The sequence below is a fragment of the Nilaparvata lugens genome, chromosome 11 (assembly GCF_014356525.2).
Source record: "Nilaparvata lugens isolate BPH chromosome 11, ASM1435652v1, whole genome shotgun sequence".
Classification (NCBI taxonomy): domain Eukaryota; kingdom Metazoa; phylum Arthropoda; class Insecta; order Hemiptera; family Delphacidae; genus Nilaparvata; species Nilaparvata lugens.
In genome coordinates this window covers 10868377-10892456 of record NC_052514.1, presented here as the reverse complement: position 1 = coordinate 10892456, position 24080 = coordinate 10868377, and the positions used below count along the sequence as shown (strand labels likewise).

At 33.0% G+C, this 24080-nt stretch overlaps 1 protein-coding gene across 2 annotated transcripts in view; it reads right to left on the bottom strand.

The window, feature by feature from the left end:
* Positions 1-24080, bottom strand: part of LOC111044987 — a 97666-nt gene that overhangs the window by 38426 nt on the left and 35160 nt on the right. For both annotated transcript variants that reach the window (XM_039437582.1, XM_039437583.1), the window contains exon 3: positions 17167-17223. In XM_039437582.1, coding sequence (XP_039293516.1) covers positions 17167-17223 — 57 coding nt within the window. The remainder of the gene's footprint in view (positions 1-17166; positions 17224-24080) is intronic.

Below are 24080 nucleotides of genomic sequence, written 5' to 3'. Positions count from 1 at the left end.
GAGTAAATCCATATTGTAGGAAAATTACAATCCATATGTGTCACAAAGTGAGAAATTTTTTAAGTGAATCCATTTTATTCAATAAAGAAAGGTAATTACTATTCTTAATGTTTTGTATTTATATGTTTGACCAAGTTTACAAACGTAAATAAGTGTTTATTATTGTAAATAATTCATATGTGAATCCTATGACAAGGACAAAGTCGAGTCCACTTTCTGACATAGTCAATTCAGATATCTGGTCATCACTAGGGAGAGAAGTTTGAATTAATACATATCAAAAACTCCATTCATTCTTCTTCTCTGTGGAATTTTCAATTCTCAATCTCCAGAAATACATAAAAATACATTGTCTTCCCTGCAATTGTATGTTGGAGGTATCTATGTTGCCTGTATGCCTGTATTCCCTGTATCTATGTTGGAAGTTACATCAAATACAGAACAGTCATTGAAATATTCTAGCCAATCAGAAGAGAATATAGTCAGATGCTCTCAGAACTCTTCACGCAATGTGATTGGTCTCCTCCACCAACTAACCACGCCCCCAGCCAATCACATGCCAGCATGATTGCTATGAGGTTTCTGGTTAGTTCTCTAATAGAGAACCGATAGAGACCGGATAGAGAACGGATAAAGATCGTTGGCAACAACATACTATGATTTAGTGATGGGAAGTATGTAGCGAGAGATGGGTATATGAGTAAATTTAAATTTAATACCTACATTTAATCTTCATATAGTTCAATAATGATTGATGAAGAAGAAAAAGTATCAAACATTGAGCTTTGGAAGTTTGTAGTCCTCTTACATGCTGAATTCTTGTTATGTTATTGAACTCAATGTGAAAATTGCATTATTTTTCATGTTCGAGGGTCAAATTGATTGTTTGTACAAGAATTGGATTTGTTTTGTATTGAAGAATCATTTCAAAAGAACCGTATATTTTTATCGTAGTTCAACTTACTTCTCTTACTCTGTAAGATATTTCTGAAACTCAATTGTATGATTTTTCAGTGAATGATAAACTGAGAGGCACATCCATATGACTTAGCTCCAAATCGATTCGTGAAATACTGTCATAAAATAACTTTGAAATGAAAGTTACCATTTTATTTCCACGGTAGATCAATTGGACAACTTTTTCCCATGGAAAATGTGGTCCAACACAATCTTGATAGCTTGAAATGTCAGGGTTTCTATTCTATGTTTCACGAATTGAAAGCCTAGAATAAATCAAGTCAAATAATAGACTTCAATTTTTCATGAACGTATTACTTCATTTTTCGAGCATTACTTCATACTTTAGAAACACGATAAAGTCTTCAACTATTGGAGAACTGGTTTCATTGATCTGGTTCCTGACATTACAACCATCAATCAATATTTCCTCTTGACACCAGCTTCAACACGCATTGTTCACTAAATTTGTCCCGCTTTGATAGGTGCCTTGATGTAGTTGTCTTGTTTCATTATACGCGTCGAACCGAATTGTGCAAGTCATGCTCTCGATCTGGGATCAACAACATGACAGTTCAACAAGAAACTTGGTGAGAAGTAGATTGATAAGCTGATAAGAATATTGTAACGTTTGACAGGATATCCTGAGCCTTGAGCCAGCCTTCTCACTGCAGGCTTATCTTCGTCTTCGAAATCGTGTTTGTCATAACGATGAATACTGGAAGACTGTGAAGCTGGTCTAGTGTTGAGTAAACGGGTACATGGTAAACATTTCAAAACAGTTCAAGTTACGTTAGTAGGTGATATTGCTTATTTGGGAGAGTGGATTTTGTTGATCGGATTTTCTTCCAATTCTGTCTTGAAGGCTTAACGATAATCGTTATTGTTACTAATTTATGATTTTCGATTATTCTGATTGGAATCTAGGAAGATTTGCTAATCTTGGAATTTCTCCACCTCTATGATTGATTATAGGAATAATCAGGCATGTCCAAAAATATACAAACTCTTAATAATTCACAGAATTACTATCAAAACTAGTGTAACGATTATCCAAAGTACAGTATAGCCTTTCTCAGAACAGAAAGCAAATAATTGTGATGAAAACTATAAATTTGATCAAATTATTTCGATCTTCGACTTTTGTTTTTTTAAAAGTATCAGGTACTTTCCTAGCAAGAAATCAAAAATATTTTTCTATTGATCAAATTAGATCAATACTACCTTGATCAAATTTTATAGAGCCATGGCGATACCCACTTTGACTTACGGAAGTGAAGCATGGGTGCTGACAAGAAAGCTTGAATCAAGAATACAGTCAGCAGAGATGCGATTCCTTAGACAAGTCAAAGGATGCACAAGAGAGGATCGGATTCGGAATGAAAATATAAGAAGAGAATGTGATGTCCAACCAGTGTTGAGTTTGATGAAAACATATAGAAATAAGTGGTCATATCATGTCCTTAGAATGCCTGAAGACCGTTTCCCATTGAATGCCCTACTCCACAAGCCAATAGGCAGAAGAAGTTAGTATTGGTAGACCGAGGAAGAGATGGACGCCGGAACAGGCTTGAAAAGCCTAATCCATGACGATGATAATGATGAGTATTTCCTCCTAATTCATTTGACTGATCCACTAAATTCATGGTAATAATTTTTCAAATCAAAATTGTTTTTCTGGTTCGTTCTGGACTGTAAATCTTTGTACATGTGACACATGGTACATAACCTAGATTTGAAATGTTGTATGAATTGGAATGAGAACAGTTTTGCAATAAGACTATTGTATATTGGCCATTTCAAAAGTTATAATTATCCAATATGAGATGAATGAAATAAAATAAATTTCACTCTGATGTGATTCACGGAATATACACGGATATTATGCAAGTCAAATCATGGAATATTGATTGTATTCCACAGTATACAGAGATTCATACTCAATCACTAGCCTACTAAGAAATATTGAACAACATAGAACATTATATTATAAAATTATAATCTTCATTCGTCTCTCTGAAGACATTTCTTCCACTTCCTCAAGACGTTTTTGGTAAGTTTCAACCAAATTCAACTCTACTAAGAATGTGGTCTTTTCGTGTTTATTAGCGAGAGGTTCCAAGTGAGGAAGTCTCAAGAAAGTTAATAATACAAGATTAAGTAGTTGGCTAGCAGCACAGTGCTAAAGGGTGAACGAATCCCATATGATCAGCTGATCATGTTCCTGCTGCATTATAAGTGTCAGATCCCTCTGCTACAATGGCAAAGTGACTAACTGAGATTTATTACCAACCTCAGGCAAATTTAACTGATGAAGAATGATGGCGAGATATACTGCTCAGAGAGAGGAGAAGAAAATGAGAAAAGGAAGTTTGAGTGAGTGGGAGTGTGGGTGAGTGCGGGAGTAGAGAAGAAACAATGTGTATGATGAATGCAAGGAATTGGAGAAGATGAATAGAAATACAAATCTCAGCACCCTTATTGAATTATTTAATCACAACATGTTTCGGTGATTTTTCAAATCACTTGAAAATGGCATGAATGTCCGAGATTCGTATTTCTATTTATATTACACGTAGCCCTAAACAGAAAAGAGAATGGAAAACAATAATTTTATTGACAAAGAAGTTGAAAGCGCTGTCAAAAATATGATGAGGGAACACAAAATAAGGAAAGACACTCGTATTATTGGTGACAATTTTTATCAAAGTAGAATGATATAGTTTGAAGTGTTAGAAAAAGAAACCTAGAACTGAGAATAGATCGATTTTTTGTATCTCGAAAACCAACTTTCGAGTATACAGACAGTGTTCAAGCTAGTAAAAAGTAGGCGAATGGAAAATGATAGATTCTAATTATTGATTTTCTATCGCATTATACACTTCAATAAAAACTTTTTTTTAGTTTCACCTTTTTATTATGACTATTGTATAACAATTAATTACAGTATTTCATCAATGTGATATAGTGATATGTGTTGAGAAACTTTCCTAGGTTGCTTATCGTATTATGAAATCTAATTGATTTGATTCATATTGATTTAATATATTTTACTTATATGCTCTATTTGACTCTATTTGACTTAGTTAAAATAGGCTATATCATACCTGAATTTTGCACAATTATGACATTATTCTTCTATCGAACCAGAGGTATTTGATTCGAGAAGACATTGTTAGAGAGAGATATAAGAGTGATGTACATAATAATGTTTATGTACATCATAGAATTATCTACGTATTATAATATTGTAGATCATTGCTTATTGGAAAAATATTGTTTTAATGACAGGAATTTCATTAACTGCTCACTTATCATTCGTTTTGGACAATAAAATTGATGTTTTTAGAGTCGAATCAGCCATATGAGCATTTTTATATCAAGCAATCCACCAAACAATTCTTTTCTTGAAAATATTCATTTTCTGTTCAATCATAATACGATAAACTAAAGTCCTTACTCCGCCTAATAAAGATTTTCTTCATTTAAACTACTTTACCTATAATGAAGAGTTTGCTTATGATGGTGAATAGTCTATGTGCATTCAACTAGTTGAAAACCTTTTCAATGCACCCTCAGAGAAAGGGTTGGAATTTCTGTATTATTCAGGATCACGTTACCATATTCATAGGCAGGCATTACAGCGGTGCATAAAAATGGGGTTTACACATGCAAAACAAGGGATGTGTGTGCCTGATACATTCGAACGCCTTTTAAAGTGTATCAATCATCACCCAACGTATTGAAAATGTAGCAGGTGATCCATCCAGTGGAAAGAAGGGAAATTTATTCTGCATTATCCATGTATTAGAGGCGTTCAAACATGGTTAGAGTCTTACTCGCCTTCTTCAACAAACACTGAACATTTTATAGGTTTTGAGCACATACACCGAGCTGTTTTCCATGCCAATATAGAATAGTTTTAGTAGGTTCTATCTTATTTTTCACTTGAAGGTCTATTATGATGTGTGCTAGTAAGATTCAACCTCCAACAATTCTTATCTCTTGAATGGATTTGTATTTAAAAATTGCGTGAAACTTTTATCTATGCGTATTAATCTATTTTGAGTAATAATCTATCTATGTATAGGAATTGACAGAGTTTTACATCACTCACACTTCAACAGAGAAAATGTTTCTAAGTTCATTTGAATGCTATGAAAGACTAGTGGGAATTTCAAGAATTGAAAATCATTCGTAAACAGTGAATCAACAAGGGATATTGATTTCAAATAATATAATCCAACCCAACACAATCATATATGCTACTCAACCTAAAAACGTTAGTATTTCCAACTTTCCATGTTAGTATTCTAACTTTTCATGTAAGTTTTTTCAAGTCAATTTGACAACCATCCCATCGGCTCAATAGGCTACTCACCCTCAAAAATGATGATGGTTCGAGAATTTTATTCCCTTAGCATGAATAAATTGATGAATTTTAACAGGTACAAAGAACTTATAGAAACTACACTTATACCTTTAGGAGGAATACAATTGAATGTAATCATTCTATTATACTCGGTTTTCAATCCAATCTAATTCAAAATTTCTAGTTTATTTATTTCTGGACTGAGAAGTAGACTCAAATCAATTTGAGTGGATAACAAAACCTATAATTTTTATTCATTCATAACTCTACCTTCATTGTATTATCATTCATCCTATCATCATCACCTAGGCTTAAAATACTTCCAGAAAGTCGCATTTGTAAAATAATAAATAAATATCACAATATTTGTAACAGTCAACAAATTCTAACCATATAAATGGTTAGTCACTACACCATAATTATATGATGGTATAGTCACCACATCATGAATGTTCCATTCATAAACCGTTCGTAGTAGAAAACTAGAAAACTTTTCATGGAATTGCCAGAGGATCATTTGAAAAAATTCTCTTCACCAATTTATCAGTACAATTTTAATCTCAATACACTCGAAGATAGAATATCATTATATGAATGGTAAGAAATATTATTATATGAATTGATATCATTATATAACCATATTATAAAATAATCGAATTATTATATTATTATTATGATCCTCTGGCAATCCCATGAAAAGTTTTCTAGTTTTCTACCACGAACAGTTTATGAATGTTTATAAACATTCATAATGTAGTAAATATACCATTATATGGTGTGGTGATTAACCATTCATATTGTTAGAATTTGTTACAAATATTGTTATATTTATTTATTTTTATTTTATTGATATTATTATTATATTATTATATGAATGGTAAGAAATAAATATCTCATCCTAAAACTCCGTTGAAATGAATTCATATATTATTCGCCTATAATTTCGTAGAGGGTTTCGGAAACTACTGACAATGCCCAAATCTTCATTCACATCCACGAACTGGATCAAGCTGTATATTAATGAATTATCAGTAGACTGCAGATATTTTGAAATATAATATTGTTGTCTGGACTTACAAGCCGCCTACAAACAAAACCACAAAATTGATAGACCTCAGGTAGGCCGACTGCATAGTTGATGTTGATGACCCTATCCTCAACCCTGCCATGATACAATTACGGCCGTAATAGCAGTTGTCACAGATTTAGAGTCTGTCGAGAACCGTGGGGTAGCAACATTGTCCGTCTATCTCAAGGCCCCAAATGATCTACGCGTTCACTTAGATTATCATTAAAACGGAGGATATATGAGCAGAACATCGCTGAGAAATGGCTGGACATGTAATTACATGTCTTTCTTGGGTGATTTGTCATCCATACAGTATAAGGTTACCTGAGCTTTATAAGCCCACAGACATTGATAATAATAATGATTCGCAATGCATGCAACGGGTAATCACAAAGTGGACCAGGTAATCAAGCTGGAAAAATCATGGGACTATTCTTTCTCTACCTCCCAATCATTATTCACATTAGTTACTGCCTATTTAGCTACCGCTAATGATATACTTGGACCAGCAGTAGCTGTTTGTGGTAAGGTGTACATGTAAATAGTAATCAATTTCGTGTGTTTACTTTGGTAATTGCTATTGGAACGAATCGACAGCAGGAAAGTGTACAAGGAAATTGCTCGTTAATGAGGTGGATTGTGGAATCGAGTGCGCCGAAATCATTTGATCGGTTATTAAATAGATGGCTTCCATTAAATTCATTTCAATCGCAATGGGTATGGCGGAGAATAACTCTGGAAGCTTGATTAATCATTTGGAACAAATATTATTCGAACATTGATAGCTTAGCGGACTTGGAATGTTCATGAGGTTAAGTTACAGTAACTGAGAATAATATTTGTAACGATGTTTTGATTACTTAGTAGATGAGAGTAACAGGAATGAGAAATTATTAAAATGTTTGTAAATTGTGTATTAGAATCACATAGCCATAGAGAAAGTAAACTAATTATATCTATGAGCATAAAGGAGGTAAATACTTAGGAAGTATAAAGTATACTGAGGAGAGTAAATAAGTATACATAGGAAGCATAAAGGGAGATTACTTATTTAATCTGTGCTTCAAGTAAACAGGTTGGATCTGCGGTGAGATATAGGAAGAAAAAAGATGTATTAAATTGATATCACCTTATTGGTTTAACATTTCAGGTCACTGAAAATCTATGCTGTATATTGTACGTTAAATGGGATCTTGCCTTGATAACTCTGATATATCTGTTTATTCTCTTTAGGCAACTCAGTGTTCACTCAAGTGAACAATGTTCAACAAATTATTAGAGAACTCATATTCAACAAATGCGTCATTAGAATGATAATTTAAAAGGTGAGATACACATATTTCTTAAATGTCATGAGAAAAAAGTCAAGTTAGTCATGTCAGGGTAAACAAGTAAGACGAAAGTACTGGAATTGTAGTATTTGATAGTACAGTATAACAGAGCAGATAACTTGAGAACAAGGAACTTTGTGTACCATTTGTCCGTATATTTGCGCAAAATAAATATCAACCGGGATATTTCCTTCTCTTTGCACTGTGACAAAGTAGTTCGCTACCTGAAATTTGTGTTTAACTTTTCCACCCTAAGTAAACGCCACAAGCCAGCCTTGAACTCCTCAAATCTCTTTCTACTCACCTCTGTCCTCCTCCTCATCCTCCTCCTCCTCCTCCTCCTCCTCCTCCTCATCCTTCTTCTCCTTCTCCTTTTTTTCTTCTTCTTCTTCTCTCCCACATCTTTCACCTTCTCTCTCAAGTCTCTTCTTCATCACTCCTGTCCTCTTCCTCCTGTATACTCCTCCTTATTCTCTGCCTCCTTCTCATCTTCGCCTCCTCCTTCTTCTTCTTCTTCTTCTTCGTCTACCTCAAACCTTCCTCCTCCTGTCATTACTGGCGTAACCCAGTCTGACAGTTTGTACAGGAAACTAAGAAACTCAAACACCTTTCACAGGAGAGACGAGAATTTAATCTCTGTTAATGGACATTTTAACGATTAACTTGAACAGTTTCGAATAATTTACTCAAAAGCCTCTAAGTTCACAGTCTATAGAGGTAATTTATTCACTATTTTAACAAGAGATTATTGTGGGAAATTCGGCCTGGGAAGCTGCGAATCGTAGTTGTATAATTTGATATAAATAATGTTATTACTTGATTTATCAGAATTTTTTTATTATAGTTCATAAGCTGTAATAGTATATTTCGCACCTAGGGCCGAAAATTAGACTTTTCCGGCTCAAAATCGGTTTTCGAGTCCGAGGCCGTAGGCCGAGGACTAGAAAATATTGAGAGCCGGAAAAACATTTTTGCCCGTGGTGCGAACGCTATTTTTCGCCACACAGAAAAATAAACAATATTTTTGTATATTTGAGAATAATTGTTTATTAAACACGTTCGAAAGCAAAAGTGGAAGGTCATAGCTCTAGCAAATCTGAGGTAATCTGAATATCAGGAATTTGTCCAAGTATTTTTATATTTTATTCTGATTTGTCTAAATAACCTAAAAGATTATGTTCAATTATGTGGGAGGTTGAGTCTATACTTTTTTATGTTTTCACATGACAATAAGATGATATTATTATAAATGTTCTAATAATTATTGAATAATAAACTCAAATAATGAAAAGTTTTTTGATCAGCTGTTTTTGCACACTTGAAATGTAGCGGCCGGAAAGAAACCTGTTCTGATGTCAGACGAGAGTTGTCTGCAAACAATGTCTTTCAGATCTAAGTACAGACTGTAAAACAGCTGCTTTCTGTGGAGTGTGGCGAAAAATGATTTATATTGGACCTATTCAGTTGTTTTTTTTAAGAATTGTTAGTGATTCATGAAATACAGTATTTATTCATTCAACTGTGAACGGTACAACACCAACGGATTATTTTATGTTTAAATAATGTAATATTTATTGTAATATACAATAATTATTACTAATTGAATATATACATCAGTATATTTCTGTATCAAAAATGTGTTTTCATGACTATTTTTATCAAAATTAGGAAGATAAACAGTTTTGGGTTTATCCTGTTGATTCTCTCCCAATCATTAATTTGATATTATGATTGAGGAATGTGATAAAAAGATAAATAAATAATATAATATGACATCAGTAATAAAATTACTAGGAGATTCATTGGAATGTGATTAGTATTCCAATTCAAATTGGTGTAAAACTTCAATAAATATTTCATTTACTGAATTACAGTACAGGTCATAGAAATAATTACGAATAAAACAAAATAAATCTTATAGCACCCTTTATTCTTTAAAAAACTTTAAAATAAATAAATAGTTCAACTATTTTAAAGTTTTCTAAAGAATAAAGGGTGGTATAAGATATTTATTTTGTTTTATTAATTTGAAAGTAGCTCATGTCAATAAGTGTTTTTTAAATAATTACGAGTATTCTCAAGAAATTATCGACAAAACTAGTAAATTTGAGATGAATAATATCATGGAAATACTTCATATCCGTCTCCACTGTTTCCAGCTCTTCCACTGTACCATGTTTATAGTTGATAACAAGGAATTATAAATATTTATATGATAAAAAAGCTTCCTCTTTATCGTGGGAATACTTTCGGCAGGAATAAAAATTAGAATGACTATCATAAACCCTTTCAGTAAAACCACCGACCGAATTCCAAAGCGACGAGTTTGAGATCAATTTGTGTCATTATTAGAAAAAACGGCTAGCCGACTTCCTGAATGCATTTACGTAAATCATGGACGAATAGAAAACGGGGGCTCAGTGTTTATATGGGCACCTGTTTACCGAAAACGGTTGTAGCGGCCACTGAGAACTGTATATCTATGTTTCGGGAGAAAGGTCTACATATCAGATAAAAACACCGTCGCTTTAAGCACTCATTAGGATGAGACAATAAACAAGAAGGCGGGCCACAATTAAAGAGCGGCTGATAAACTATAAAAATGAGGAAATCCACTCACAAAAACAGAAACTTTGGAGGAGATAATAATGAAACGAGCCGCTACTTTTTACTTTTCTACTACTGCTTGCTTTTTGGAGAGACAAGCGTCATCGTCACCGATAGAGACATCGTAATTCTTTCAGCCTTTGAGACCACCCGAAAGTGGATGCAAACTGGTCTTATCGGAGAAGGAGAACGTGAAGGAAATGCACGAAAAGTGTATGCAAGAAATTGATTACCGGGGTAATTAAGTTATCAAGTTACCGGCTTCAGTGGAATTCAGTAACATCTGGGTGGAATGAAGTTCGTTGTTTCTAATTATGCATTTTTTCTGAGTACAATGAATTGAACATACTTGAAATATTCTACAGCTTTTTTTCAATAATCATTAATTTTATACAAATAATAAAATGTCATCATGAACTAAAATATTATAAAAAATGATTATTGAAATGAATTACAAATTGAAGGCTGTGAATCACCCCGAAGACTTCTGCTACTACAAATATTTACAACAGGGTAAACAGCTAGATTGGGGATGAAAATATTATCCTTTGGAATTAGAAGGAAAGACGTACGTGAATTCCATGAATAACATGGAATTGAGTGTGTCATCCTATCAACGAATAATATCTTACAACATAATATGTTGGGAAATATTATTTCCCAGGTAGTCGGTTATTTGTTACTGTATTTATGATACAAGCGGTCAATTTTTCAGATCAATTCTCCTCATCATACCTGATAATTAGTGATACAGTATTTTTCAGTTGATGATTTAGTGAAGTATTCTTATTAAATTTGGTTTTTAACTTTCTTAAATTCTAAATTCCTAGTTTATAAATATTTTGGACTCAAAATTGGACAAAAATCGTGAAATGTAAACATAACCTATTTTTGGACAATTCCTATCTAAATTTGGGAAAGGTACAGTTTTGGGCTTTAAGCCTGTTGTTCCTTTTCCAATCATTCATAGTTGAGAATTATATTGTATCTATCAATGTATTAATAAATAAATGAATAAATAACAAACATGATGAAATAATTCTTCAACTATGAAAGGCTAAACTCGAAGCATTTTTTTTTTTCATTAAAAAATTGATATTCATAGAATATCAACACTAATGATGAAGGTACTTGATAGGGACATAAAGAAAAGATAACACAAGATTCTTTTCTCTATGGTTAGGACTTATGAATGTCGTCTTATGCTGATTGAGTCAATATGCTCATAATATGAAATAAAGCGAAATAATTTGATTATGGTTCCTGAAACCATTGAGAAGTTGGGAAGGATTGAGGAGTCACCTTAATTTGACTACACCTAATTTAACTACCCTACACTAACATTGTAGCACCACAAATAAGACTCACTAAAACTATGAGAAGCCATACTTTCCAACAGTGTATATTGTATAATAAACTGCCTCAAACAACCAGGAATCTGCCTCCAAACAAAATTCAAGAAAATTGTATACAGTTATCTGAAAAATAACGCCTTTTACTCACTTGAGGAATACCTGAATACCTGAATTGAATTTAATATAGATATGCTTTATCAGGTATGATTTTCTGTTCAATTGTGTGTAGCCCACTTTTAAAATGTATATATTATGACTTGCCTAATGCTATAATTCTAGCCTGATGGTTAATAAAACGAATCTTGAATCTTGAATGTATACTATGTGTTCCAATTTATTTCAATTTATTTGTTTCAATACACAAATCTCAATAAATGATACAATTCACAAATTTTATTTCAATCCCTCTAGCTTTTAGCCGTTTGAGGGATAGTTGTATGGTTGAAACAACACTACCAATTCCCACTTAGGTTTCGAAAACCATTTCTACTAGTATTTTGTATCCTATTTCCCTGGATTCTTGGTTTATCTTCAGTAGAACTTCGTGTGGATTAGTCCAAAAAGCCGAAAGTATTGGATTGGAGCTAAGTCACTTGTCGGAGCTTTTCATTGGTTGTCTTACAAGTGATTGAATCCAGAGTGGTCTCTCATCCCATCGGGCATCGATTTTCTTTAAAAGCTTGTTGCCACATGTGGATGCTGTGAACCTGCTGCTGCTACTGTTCACTAAGTGGATCTACAATGAAATTCATCTCATACTGTCAGCATTTGTAACTTATAACACCAATACCTCCCATTTACTCAATGCTGACAGCGATAGGATAGCAGTTGATGTAGTGAGATTCACTATGATCTGTCATAGATTCCTCATTCATAACATCATTGCTTCCCATTTGACCAATACTGACTTTGACTATTGCTGGTACTACCATTGCTGTTCTGCCGGCTTTTTTCTTGATACGTGATTTTTATACTGAAAATGGCAAGCACTCACTGCCAAATAGTGTATTGGCCGCAATTTGAGATGAAATATGTCGGGGTGAATTTTGTTCATGAAGATTGGAGAAAAACTATGTTCTATGAATGGTCAGGATTATTGGAGTTGACCGGAGTCAATTTTGAGGTAGCATTCATTAGAGAGGAATGGCAATATTTGGAAGAAATGCCTACATTACTGATTATTGTGTTTCAATGTATGAATAAATAAGAGGAATGACAATATTTGGAAGAAATGCCTACATTACTACTTATTGTGTTTCAATGTATGAATAAATAAAAAATAATTGTTAACCGGGCTGGTATAGCAGTAAGAAGCGTTAATTTCGCTTGCTAGCACCACAGGCGAAAAGCTTATGTGAACGAAGTTCATCCGCAATGAAAGGAATAAATGAAATAAAATAATTGAATATTCTATTAGCTCGAATATTATTCTATCAATACAGTTGAAGAATTTATCTAAGGAAGTTGAAAATACATATGCTATCAATATTGAGGGCTTTGAGGCTCAACTATCAATGAATTTTTGACACTCATTCATTCAATTGAAAAAATCAAGACCAATTCACTTGAATATAATTTTGACGAAAGTCTTCTAATTCTTGAGCTTGAAGAATGACTGTTCCATTCTTATAAACTATCAGCGAAATCTAATTGGAATCTTGTAAAACTTCAAACTCTTCCAACTTTTCAACCGACAGCTCTACAAGCTTAGAAAATTTTAGAGATAATTCAAACAAGTCTCAAGTTTCATCAATCTTCATAATTGGACGTGACTGACATTGTCTTGAATCTTCTGACAATGATAAATTCACTGTTATTACCATGAAAATTTGTATCAGTTTTCCAATCCTAAAGAACGGACGGAGAAATTGAAGTTTCTGATAGTTCATGATTCTTCTGTTACAAGTTTGAATGTACTTTGATATTCGATAAAAACAACTCTTCTAAGAACTAATTGTGAAGCTTTACAAAGATTTCTCATTTTGAGTTTGAAAGTAATTAACAAATTGATGACTTTTCCAGCTCAAAGTCTAATCCAGAAGTAGTTCAAGCTTCTAATCTCAATTCTATGACTGAGAATCAATTATGATTTAAGTTTCACTAGTTTTAATTGAATTCAGTTCCCAGTTATTTTTATTTATTCAATCATTTTTTTATTCAATAATTCATGGAGAACAATTTATTGAAATGATTGTGGAAGGACTAACAGGTACAGCCCAAAACTGTTCCTTCCGATTTCGATACAAAATTCCGATTCAAATCGTAGGTTGAGTGTCATACACTTTTGAATTTGATTCCAATCTTTAGTGAAAAAAGTTAAAAGTGATTGTTTGAGAGAAAAGTTTTTGAGTAGTATGCCAACTTAACTAAGCTACTATGCAGACATGCTCACTTTGGAGGAAAAAACAGAGAAAGTCTCTATGCTAACATAAGCAATAATCGAAAGCACTATAGCTTGTTACTATTCAGAGACTAGATCACAGTGAGCCACGACCTCGTTGCTATCTAGGCTGTGAAAAAGGATCTAGAAGGCAATTTCCGAAACGAGATACTGAAGTCCCATGATATACAGACGGCGATAAATAACTTTGTTTTTCAAATAACAGTAGCACAGAGTTCAGAGCTTTGTCCAAATCACAGGCTCTGGGGTGGCATATAGGGTGCTTGCTTGTCTTTCTACCAGCGGTCCTATTTTTCACGACTTGGTCTTTCCATCTTCCTCTCGTGTGGGTCCTACCACTCTTCTGCATTATCATGTATCACTATTTTCAATCTAATAGATCTATTTTTCCTTAAAAATTTCATCTTTGGTCATTCATTTATCTGTTATTTCCATCCCACTGCTTTCTCTCAATAACTTTATATTCCCAAAAACTTCATGTTACTTCTATCATTCTCTGTTTCCTTGATCCCTTCCACCAATAAGGTGTCGTCCGATGAGCGATTTCCAATGAGCGATCAGGGACAAAGTAGTCCACTGAGCGATACCAATATCCAAATTACAACTTCTTGATTATCCTTTAGGCTTCCATTCTCTTGTACTCTTCATCCTTCATCTTCCTACAACCTCTTCATGATTATAATAATTCATTCTCCTTTTTCTAATATTCCCTTATTTTATTAATTTTCTTCATCAAAAATCCCATAACTCGATTATTCATTCATTCCTCTTACTTATTCTGTGGGTATTAGTTATCCAGTTTCATTCTTCCTTCATCTCTTTTCTCATGTGAGAATAATAGTATCATTGCTTTTTCTTATTTTATTCCCCTATTTTAATAATATCACTCAATTTCTTCATCCTTTTATCCTTATCCTTTATCTTTCTTTCCTCTATAACTTCTATATCCTGTGTCTTTTCAATCGTGCCTATCTCTATCCTTATTAATATGTTAGAATGTCCACTTTAATTGAATATTCATCCTCTCCCTCCCTCCCAGAATTTTTGAAATAGAATATGGATGAAAATTCCCCTTCGATCTCATTCCCACTTTCAGTCTTTCTGTCTCCCCTCTCTTTCATTTTCATTCCACTTCTCTTAATTCATTCCCATTTTGTCTCTTTCATTTTCCATATCCCTACAATCTTCTTTTTCTTCCCTCCATCATTTCTCTCTCTTTCAATCAACATATAGCTTCCATTTCAGTTTTTCTTTTTTCATTTACTCTGTCCTATTTCCTCAATCTCCCGACTCCCAATACTTCCCCTCCATTCTTCCTCCTTTTCAACATTCCGTGTTGCCTCTTTCATATGTTTTCCCTGTTCAATCTTCTTTGCTCCCATTCATATACTTCCTCTACACATGAGATTAGTCCTGTAACTCTTCTACAACTCTATCTATGTATCTCTCTCTCTTTATCTCCTCTCCTCCCATTCTTCTTCCTATTCCATCCCTGTTACTATTCTTATTTATTTCTTCCCTTTTACTTCTATACTTCTTCCCATCATATATGAGTGTATCTCTGTAACCCTTTCACAATATCTCTCCTTTTCTCCATCTCCTCTCTTCCACAATTCTCCCCTATATTCCTATTTCTTCCCTGTTACTATCCTTCCACTATCCTTTCTTCCATCCACCCTTTTTTGGAGGAGAGAATACTTCCCCCAAAGCCTTCCGGTTATATAGCGGGGGATTTAGGGCAGTCAGGATTTCTTCTACTCTTTCCCTGCATGCAGTGTGCCTGCCGTAGAATTCCTAAACAAAAATAGATCCCCGGATTTATGAGGCCTGTACTTTGTCACAGTGTCGTAATCTTTCAACGTCTTATTTAGTTGAACTGCGTGATTATGTGGGCCGGCTGTGAATGATATTAGTCTTGTCGTGCTTATTGTGTCTCGACTCTGGATTTAGGGTGACGAAGCAGGAAAAATTGTCCCCGCTGATGTCAGTCGACTGACAAGTGATTTGTTTCGTGAAGAATTGAACGACAAGTTCATGCTTTCCGAATCGAGTGTTAGTTCCACCTATACGTCTCCAAATAACACCCGTTTTTCAATTTGGAAACTTCCTCTTGAGGATTTAGAAAGCTCTTTATGCTCTCATAAATAACGTTATCCACCTTCTAACATTACTGACGAGTATTTTTAGACTTGATCACAAAAATGGTTCCGCGATTATTCAACTTTGATGAAATAGAATCTCACGTCACAATGACGGGAAGGGGGCCTTTTGCAGGCGAGAATGATGTTTCTAGTCGAGGCGTTAGCCGATACTTGTATTTTACTCGAGCACTGCAAAAGACATTCACGTCTAAGTAACGTACACTATTTTTTGTCATAGTAATCTAAAGCCATCCTATAACACGGAAGTGACCAGGCTAAAAACGTTTGCTCGTAAGAATAATTGAGAAATAGAAAACATTACCTGCTTGTACTGACATTACTACATGCATTCTATAAACATAACCTAATTATGAATCGGGAATCTTGTAGAAATTGACGGAACTTGAGCTCTGAAGGTGTTTTTTTTTTAGCAGTTTTGCTATTCCCATTTCGGAACTGGGAAACATACTCGACTGTAAAGAAAACATTCGGTTTAATTACAGTAATGAGAATCATAATATATTTATTTGTTCTGCAAATAGCTGTTTACCAGATTGATTTCATGCATGGAAAACAGCTGAAATTGAATGACTTTGAAAAAATAATAAACAGTTGTTAAATATATTTACAATATTTCCATTTGATCAAATTTCTCAGATGGAGAATTACCTACCATAATCAAAAATTTTTCATCCAGAAATAAATATAAATCATGAAACTTATAATGGAGAATATTAATGTTACTTAATTATTTAAAAATAAGCATACCTGGAAACCAGCAATATCCACAAGATTGATGAATAATTTCGCTTTGTTAGTTGATTGGAAAGTGAACAATATCTCTTCTCTAGTCAATGAAATATGATTACTCCCTCAAATGAATTGAATGACAATAAAAAATCTAATAACAATAAAAAATCCAATAACACTCACCATAGAACAATCCCTATGTTGGTGACAACTGGTTTTGGAGTGATTTTTCGGGATGAACTGTAACAAACAAAATGAAACATTTTCATCAGCACATATTGAATCAGTTCTCAGAAGCATTCAATTCGAATATAAATTTAATAAAATTAAGATAAGTATTTTCATTTGAGTTTATAGATAAACATCTTCAGTTGAGTTCTGAATGTATTTCACTCTTGTTTGCAGACAAGATTTTTCTTAAGCAAACAGTATTGTATTCAATGATCGTAATATCATTTGTATAATGGAATTTTTCATGTAAGTGATATCATTGAATAAAAACTTGATTTGATTTGATATTCACACTAGAAATTAAAACAGCTATGAATAACTCCAGACTTGAGTCTTGAATGCTACTATGAACAATCAAATCATGGGATTTTCTTATTTGTGCTAATAATCTCAAGTAAAGCTCTCAGAGAAAAGACAAGGTTGAATTCCACACAAGGAAAAGTTCAAACTCTTGTCCATAATAAACAGAGTCTTGAATGCTGCTATGAACAATCAAATCATGGAGTTTCCTTATTATTTGTGCTACTAATCTCAAGTAAAGCTCCCAAAACAAAAACAAGCTTGAGCTCCACAAAAGGAAAAGTTGAAACTCGTGTCCATAATCTGTTAATAATCTCAAGTAAAGCTCTCAAAGCAAAGACAAGCTTGAGTTCCATACAAAAAAAAGTTGAAACTCATGTCCATAATAAACGTTCAGTTGTAATTCAACGTTTTTGCATAAGCTAAATGCTCTGAATCATAATATTATTATAGCTCTGAATTTTTGCATTCAACTGAATCTTATGCAAAAACGTTGAATTACAACCAAACGTGTCATGGACATGAGTTTCAACTTTTTTTTTGTATGGAGCTCAAGCTTGTCTTTGTTTTGAGAGCTTAACTTGAGAGTATTAGCACAAAATAAGGTCATTTTATGATTTGATTGTTCAAGATACTCGATGTTTGCTATTCACAGTATTGCTCAAAATAGTTTGAATATATTTAGAGTCCAACAAACTACCTGCAAGGAAGGGAAGAAGCTGTTTAAACAATGACAGAATACTACTTCACCGTTGCACTACGCATTCATCTCATTCCCATCTGTTTAAGGAATTCAGTTGCGACATTTCCAATGTTCCTCAACGACAACTCCAATTGGTAGAGTTCCAAATGCAGTGATTGATTCAAGGAGCTCCATTCAGATAAAGTCTTAACAAAGCACTCACTGGGGAATAAGTCCCAGTTGAAGTTCGGTGCATCAGTGGGTTTGGAGTTGTTTAAATCCGCCAAGAAAAAGTTGTCAATGGAGAAAGTGGAAAGGCCAAGCACCTATTTTCGGGGAAGTAGATTTATGGCAACGAAGAATTCCCATGGTGGTTGGGGACTCAATGGTTGGCCAGAAATAACTTGTGATCAAGTGTGGCACGGTTCTGTCACAAAACTAACTAGAAATTTACTTTCGCATTCCGGAGGAAATCTTCATCAACTAGGGCTTGTTCATTCATGTCTCGTATAATACTATTATGATAGTATCATTGTATTATATATTAGTATTTTTTGAACAGAGGAGGTCATTGGAATAATAATTCACATATTGTTATTGTTCATATTCAATCTTGTTTTTAGTGATCATTAGTCAAAATTGGAACCGTTTTTGGCTTATAAGCCTGTGTTACTTTTCTGTAAGTTGTGTAACTCTGAATGATTGAATACATAAATAAATAAATTTTATAAATCATTCGCCTTCTAAGGCTGGTCACTCACCGATTAGTCAAAACAAGACTATAGTGAGGTCCATGTTATAATGACAGTATTTGATCAACTTTGGTTTTGCTATCCTTGTCTATTATTCGACAAAGCCGGTGGTACTATCCTTTTCTAGTTCCACAACGATGCCAATTATGTTTTTTACAGTGTAGAAATATAATAAATTAATACAGAGAATCGGCATCGCTATTCTTCTATCTTCATCCACTGCCTTTATAACGTGGACCTCACTATAGTCACGTTTAGTCACAATACGTCACATTGCTGCTCATGACCCAACACACACTGGTTAGTCATTGCAATTAGACATGACTCCATAAGCAACTATGTGTAGTATTGTGACTAATCGTGACTAGTCCTGCCTCGACTAATCGGTTTGTGACCAGCCTTAGAGAATGTATTATAATTCTCCAATACATGTAGAATATAGGTGCATTCACGATTCATTCCACAAACGTCTAAAAGAATTATGATCACCCCGGAACAAAATAGAAAGCGAGTTTATTTTGAATCGATCGAAAACAATAAATTGATGGAATTACAACAAATATGAGTAAAATAATGTGTGTCTTGAATAATTGTGAATAATTGAGAATGTAATTGAAGAACGTTGAAGTGACAAATAACCAAGCTACATTTGGACTATTGTAAAAATTAGAATTGGAACCTTTTTGGGCGTAAGCCTGTCGTACTTTTCTTTAAGTTGTGTAGTTCTGGATGATTAAATGAATAAAATATATAAATAAAATATTCAAGTAGAACTAGCATTGACCTCTGATTCCATCTATCATTGACCAACTCTAATTTATCTTATACTTCTTCTAAGATCAAAAGGATAAAAGATCACTGAGTCAACGAGATCAACCTCTTCCAACAATTCTCAGCATATATGATTGCATGAGAATTTTTTGTATTTCATTAATTATCTTATACTTCTTCAAAGATCAAAAGGATGAAAGATCACTGAGTCAACGAGATCAACCTCCTCCAACAATTCTCAGCATATATGATTGGATGAGAATTTTTTGTATTTCATTAATTATCTTATACTTCTTCAAAGATCAAAAGGATGAAAGATCACTGAGTCAACGAGATCAACCTCCTCCAACAATTCTCAGCATATATGATTGGATGAGAATTTTTTGTATTTCATTAATTTATCTTATACTTCTTCAAAGATCAAAAGGATAAAAGATCACTGAGTCAACGAGATCAACCTCTTCCAACAATTCTCAGCATATATGATTGCATGAGAATTTTTTGTATTTCATTAATTTATCTTATACTTCTTCAAAGATCAAAAGGATGAAAGATCACTGAGTCAACGAGATCAACCTCCTCCAACAATTCTCAGCATATATGATTGGATGAGAATTTTTTGTATTTCATTAATTTATCTTATACTTCTTCAAAGATCAAAAGGATGAAGATCACTGAGTCAACGAGATCAACCTCCTCCAACAATTCTCAGCATATATGATTGGATGAGAATTTTTTGTATTTCATTAATTTATCTTATACTTCTTCAAAGATCAAAAGGATAAAAGATCACTGAGTCAACGAGATCAACCTCCTCCAACAATTCTCAGCATATATGATTGGATGAGAATTTTTTGTATTTCATTAATTTATCTTATACTTCTTCTAAGATCAAAAGGATAAAAGATCACTGAGTTAACGAGATCAACCTCTTTCAACAATTCTCAGCATATATGATTGGATGGGAATTTTTCGTATTTCATTAATTTATCTTATACTTCTTCTAAGATCAAAAGGATTAAAGATCACTGAGTCAACGAGATCAACCTCCTCCAACAATTCTCAGCATAATTATATGATTGGATGAGAATTTTTTGTATTTCATTAATTATCTATACTTCTTCAAAGATCAAAAGGATAAAAGATCACTGAGTCAACGAGATCAACCTCTTCCAACAATTCTCAGCATATATAATTGGATGAGAATTTTTTGTATTTCATTAATTTATCTTATTCTTCCTCGAAGATCAAAAGGATTAAAGATCACTAAGTCAACGAGATCAACCTCCTCCAACAATTCTCAGCATATATGATTGGATGAGAATTTTTTGTATTTCATTAATTATCTTATACTTCTTCAAAGATCAAAAGGATAAAAGATCACTGAGTCAACGAGATCAACCTCTTCCAACAATTCTCAGCATATATAATTGGATGAGAATTTTTTGTATTTCATTAATTTATCTTATTCTTCCTCGAAGATCAAAAGGATTAAAGATCACTAAGTCAACGAGATCAACCTCCTCCAACAATTCTCAGCATATATGATTGGATGAGAATTTGTTGTATTTTATTAATTTATCTTATACTTCTTCTAAGATCAAAAGGATAAAAGATCACTGAGTTAACGAGATCAACCTCTTCCAACAATTCTCAGCATATATGATTGGATGAGAATTTTTTGCATTTCATTAATTTATCTTATACTTCTTCTAAGATCAAAAGGATAAAAGATCACTGAGTCAACGAGATCAACCTCCTCCAACAATTCTCAGCATAATTATATGATTGGATGAGAATTTTTTGTATTTCATCAATTTATCTTATACTTCTTCTAAGATCAAAAGGATAAAAGATCACTGAGTCAACGAGATCAACCTCCTCCAACAATTCTCAGCATAATTATATGATTGGATGAGAATTTTTTGTATTTCATCAATTTATCTTATACTTCTTCAAAGATCAAAATGATTTAAGATCACTGAGTCAACGAGATCAACCCCCTCCAACAATTCTCAGCATAATTATATGATTGGATGGGAATTTTTTGTATTTCATTAATTTATCTTATACTTCTTCTAAGATCAAAAGGATTAAAGATCACTGAGTCAACGAGATCAACCTCCTCCAACAATTCTCAGCATAATTATATGAGTGGATGAGAATTTTTTGTATTTCATTAATTTATCTTATACTTCTTCAAAGATCAAAAGGATAAAAGATCACTGAGTCAACGAGATCAACCTCTTCCAACAATTCTCAGCATATATAATTGGATGAGAATTTTTTGTATTTCATTAATTTATCTTTTTCTTCCTCGAAGATCAAAAGGATTAAAGATCACTGAGTCAACGAGATCAACCTCCTCCAACAATTCTCAGCATATATGATTGGATGAGAATTTGTTGTATTTCATTAATTTATCTTATACTTCTTCTAAGATCAAAAAATAAAAGATCACTGAGTAAACGAGATCAACCTCTTCCAACAATTCTCAGCATATATGATTGGATGAGTATTTTTTGTATTTCATTAATTTATCTTATACTTCTTCTAAGATCAAAAGGATAAAAGATCACTGAGTCAACGAGATCAACCTCCTCCAACAATTCTCAGCATAATTATATGATTGGATGAGAATTTTTTGTATTTCATTAATTTATCTTATACTTCTTCAAAGATCAAAAGGATAAAAGATCACTGAGTCAACGAGATCAACCTCTTCCAACAATTCTCAGCATATATAATTGGATGAGAATTTTTTGTATTTCATTAATTTATCTTATTCTTCCTCGAAGATCAAAAGGATTAAAGATCACTAAGTCAACGAGATCAACCTCCTCCAACAATTCTCAGCATATATGATTGGATGAGAATTTGTTGTATTTTATTAATTTATCTTATACTTCTTCTAAGATCAAAAGGATAAAAGATCACTGAGTTAACGAGATCAACCTCTTCCAACAATTCTCAGCATATATGATTGGATGAGAATTTTTTGTATTTCATTATTTATCTTATACTTCTTCTAAGATCAAAAGGATAAAAGATCACTGAGTCAACGAGATCAACCTCCTCCAACAATTCTCAGCATAATTATATGATTGGATGAGAATTTTTTGTATTTCATCAATTTATCTTATACTTCTTCTAAGATCAAAAGGATAAAAGATCACTGAGTCATGGAGATCAACCTCCTCCAACAATTCTCAGCATAATTATATGATTGGATGAGAATTTTTTGTATTTCATCAATTTATCTTATACTTCTTCAAAGATCAAAATGATTTAAGATCACTGAGTCAACGAGATCAACCCCCTCCAACAATTCTCAGCATAATTATATGATTGGATGGGAATTTTTTGTATTTCATTAATTTATCTTATACTTCTTCTAAGATCAAAAGGATTAAAGATCACTGAGTCAACGAGATCAACCTCCTCCACAATTCTCAGCATAATTATATGAGTGGATGAGAATTTTTTGTATTTCATTAATTTATCTTATACTTCTTCAAAGATCAAAAGGATAAAAGATCACTGAGTCAACGAGATCAACCTCTTCCAACAATTCTCAGCATATATAATTGGATGAGAATTTTTTGTATTTCATTAATTTATCTTTTTCTTCCTCGAAGATCAAAAGGATTAAGATCACTGAGTCAACGAGATCAACCTCCTCCAACAATTCTCAGCATATATGATTGGATGAGAATTTGTTGTATTTCATTAATTTATCTTATACTTCTTCTAAGATCAAAAAATAAAAGATCACTGAGTAAACGAGATCAACCTCTTCCACAATTCTCAGCATATATGATTGGATGAGTATTTTTTGTATTTCATTATTTATCTTATACTTCTTCTAAGATCAAAAGGATAAAAGATCACTGAGTCAACGAGATCAACCTCCTCCAACAATTCTCAGCATAATTATATGATTGGATGAGAATTTTTTGTATTTCATTAATTTATCTTATACTTCTTCAAAGATCAAAAGGATAAAAGATCACTGAGTCAACGAGATCAACCTCTTCCAACAATTCTCAGCATATACGATTGGATGAGAATTTTTTTGTATTTCATTAATTTATCTTACACTTCTTCTAAGATCAAAAGGATAAAAGATCACTGAGTCAACGAGATCACCTCCTCCAACAATTCTCAGCATAATTATATGATTGGATGAGAATTTTTTGTATTTCATTAATTTATCTTATACTTCTTCAAAGATCAAAAGGATAAAAGATCACTGAGTCAACGAGATCAACCTCCTCCAACATTCTCAGCATAATTATATGATTGGATGAGAATTTTTTGTATTTCATTAATTTATCTTATACTTCTTCAAAGATCAAAAG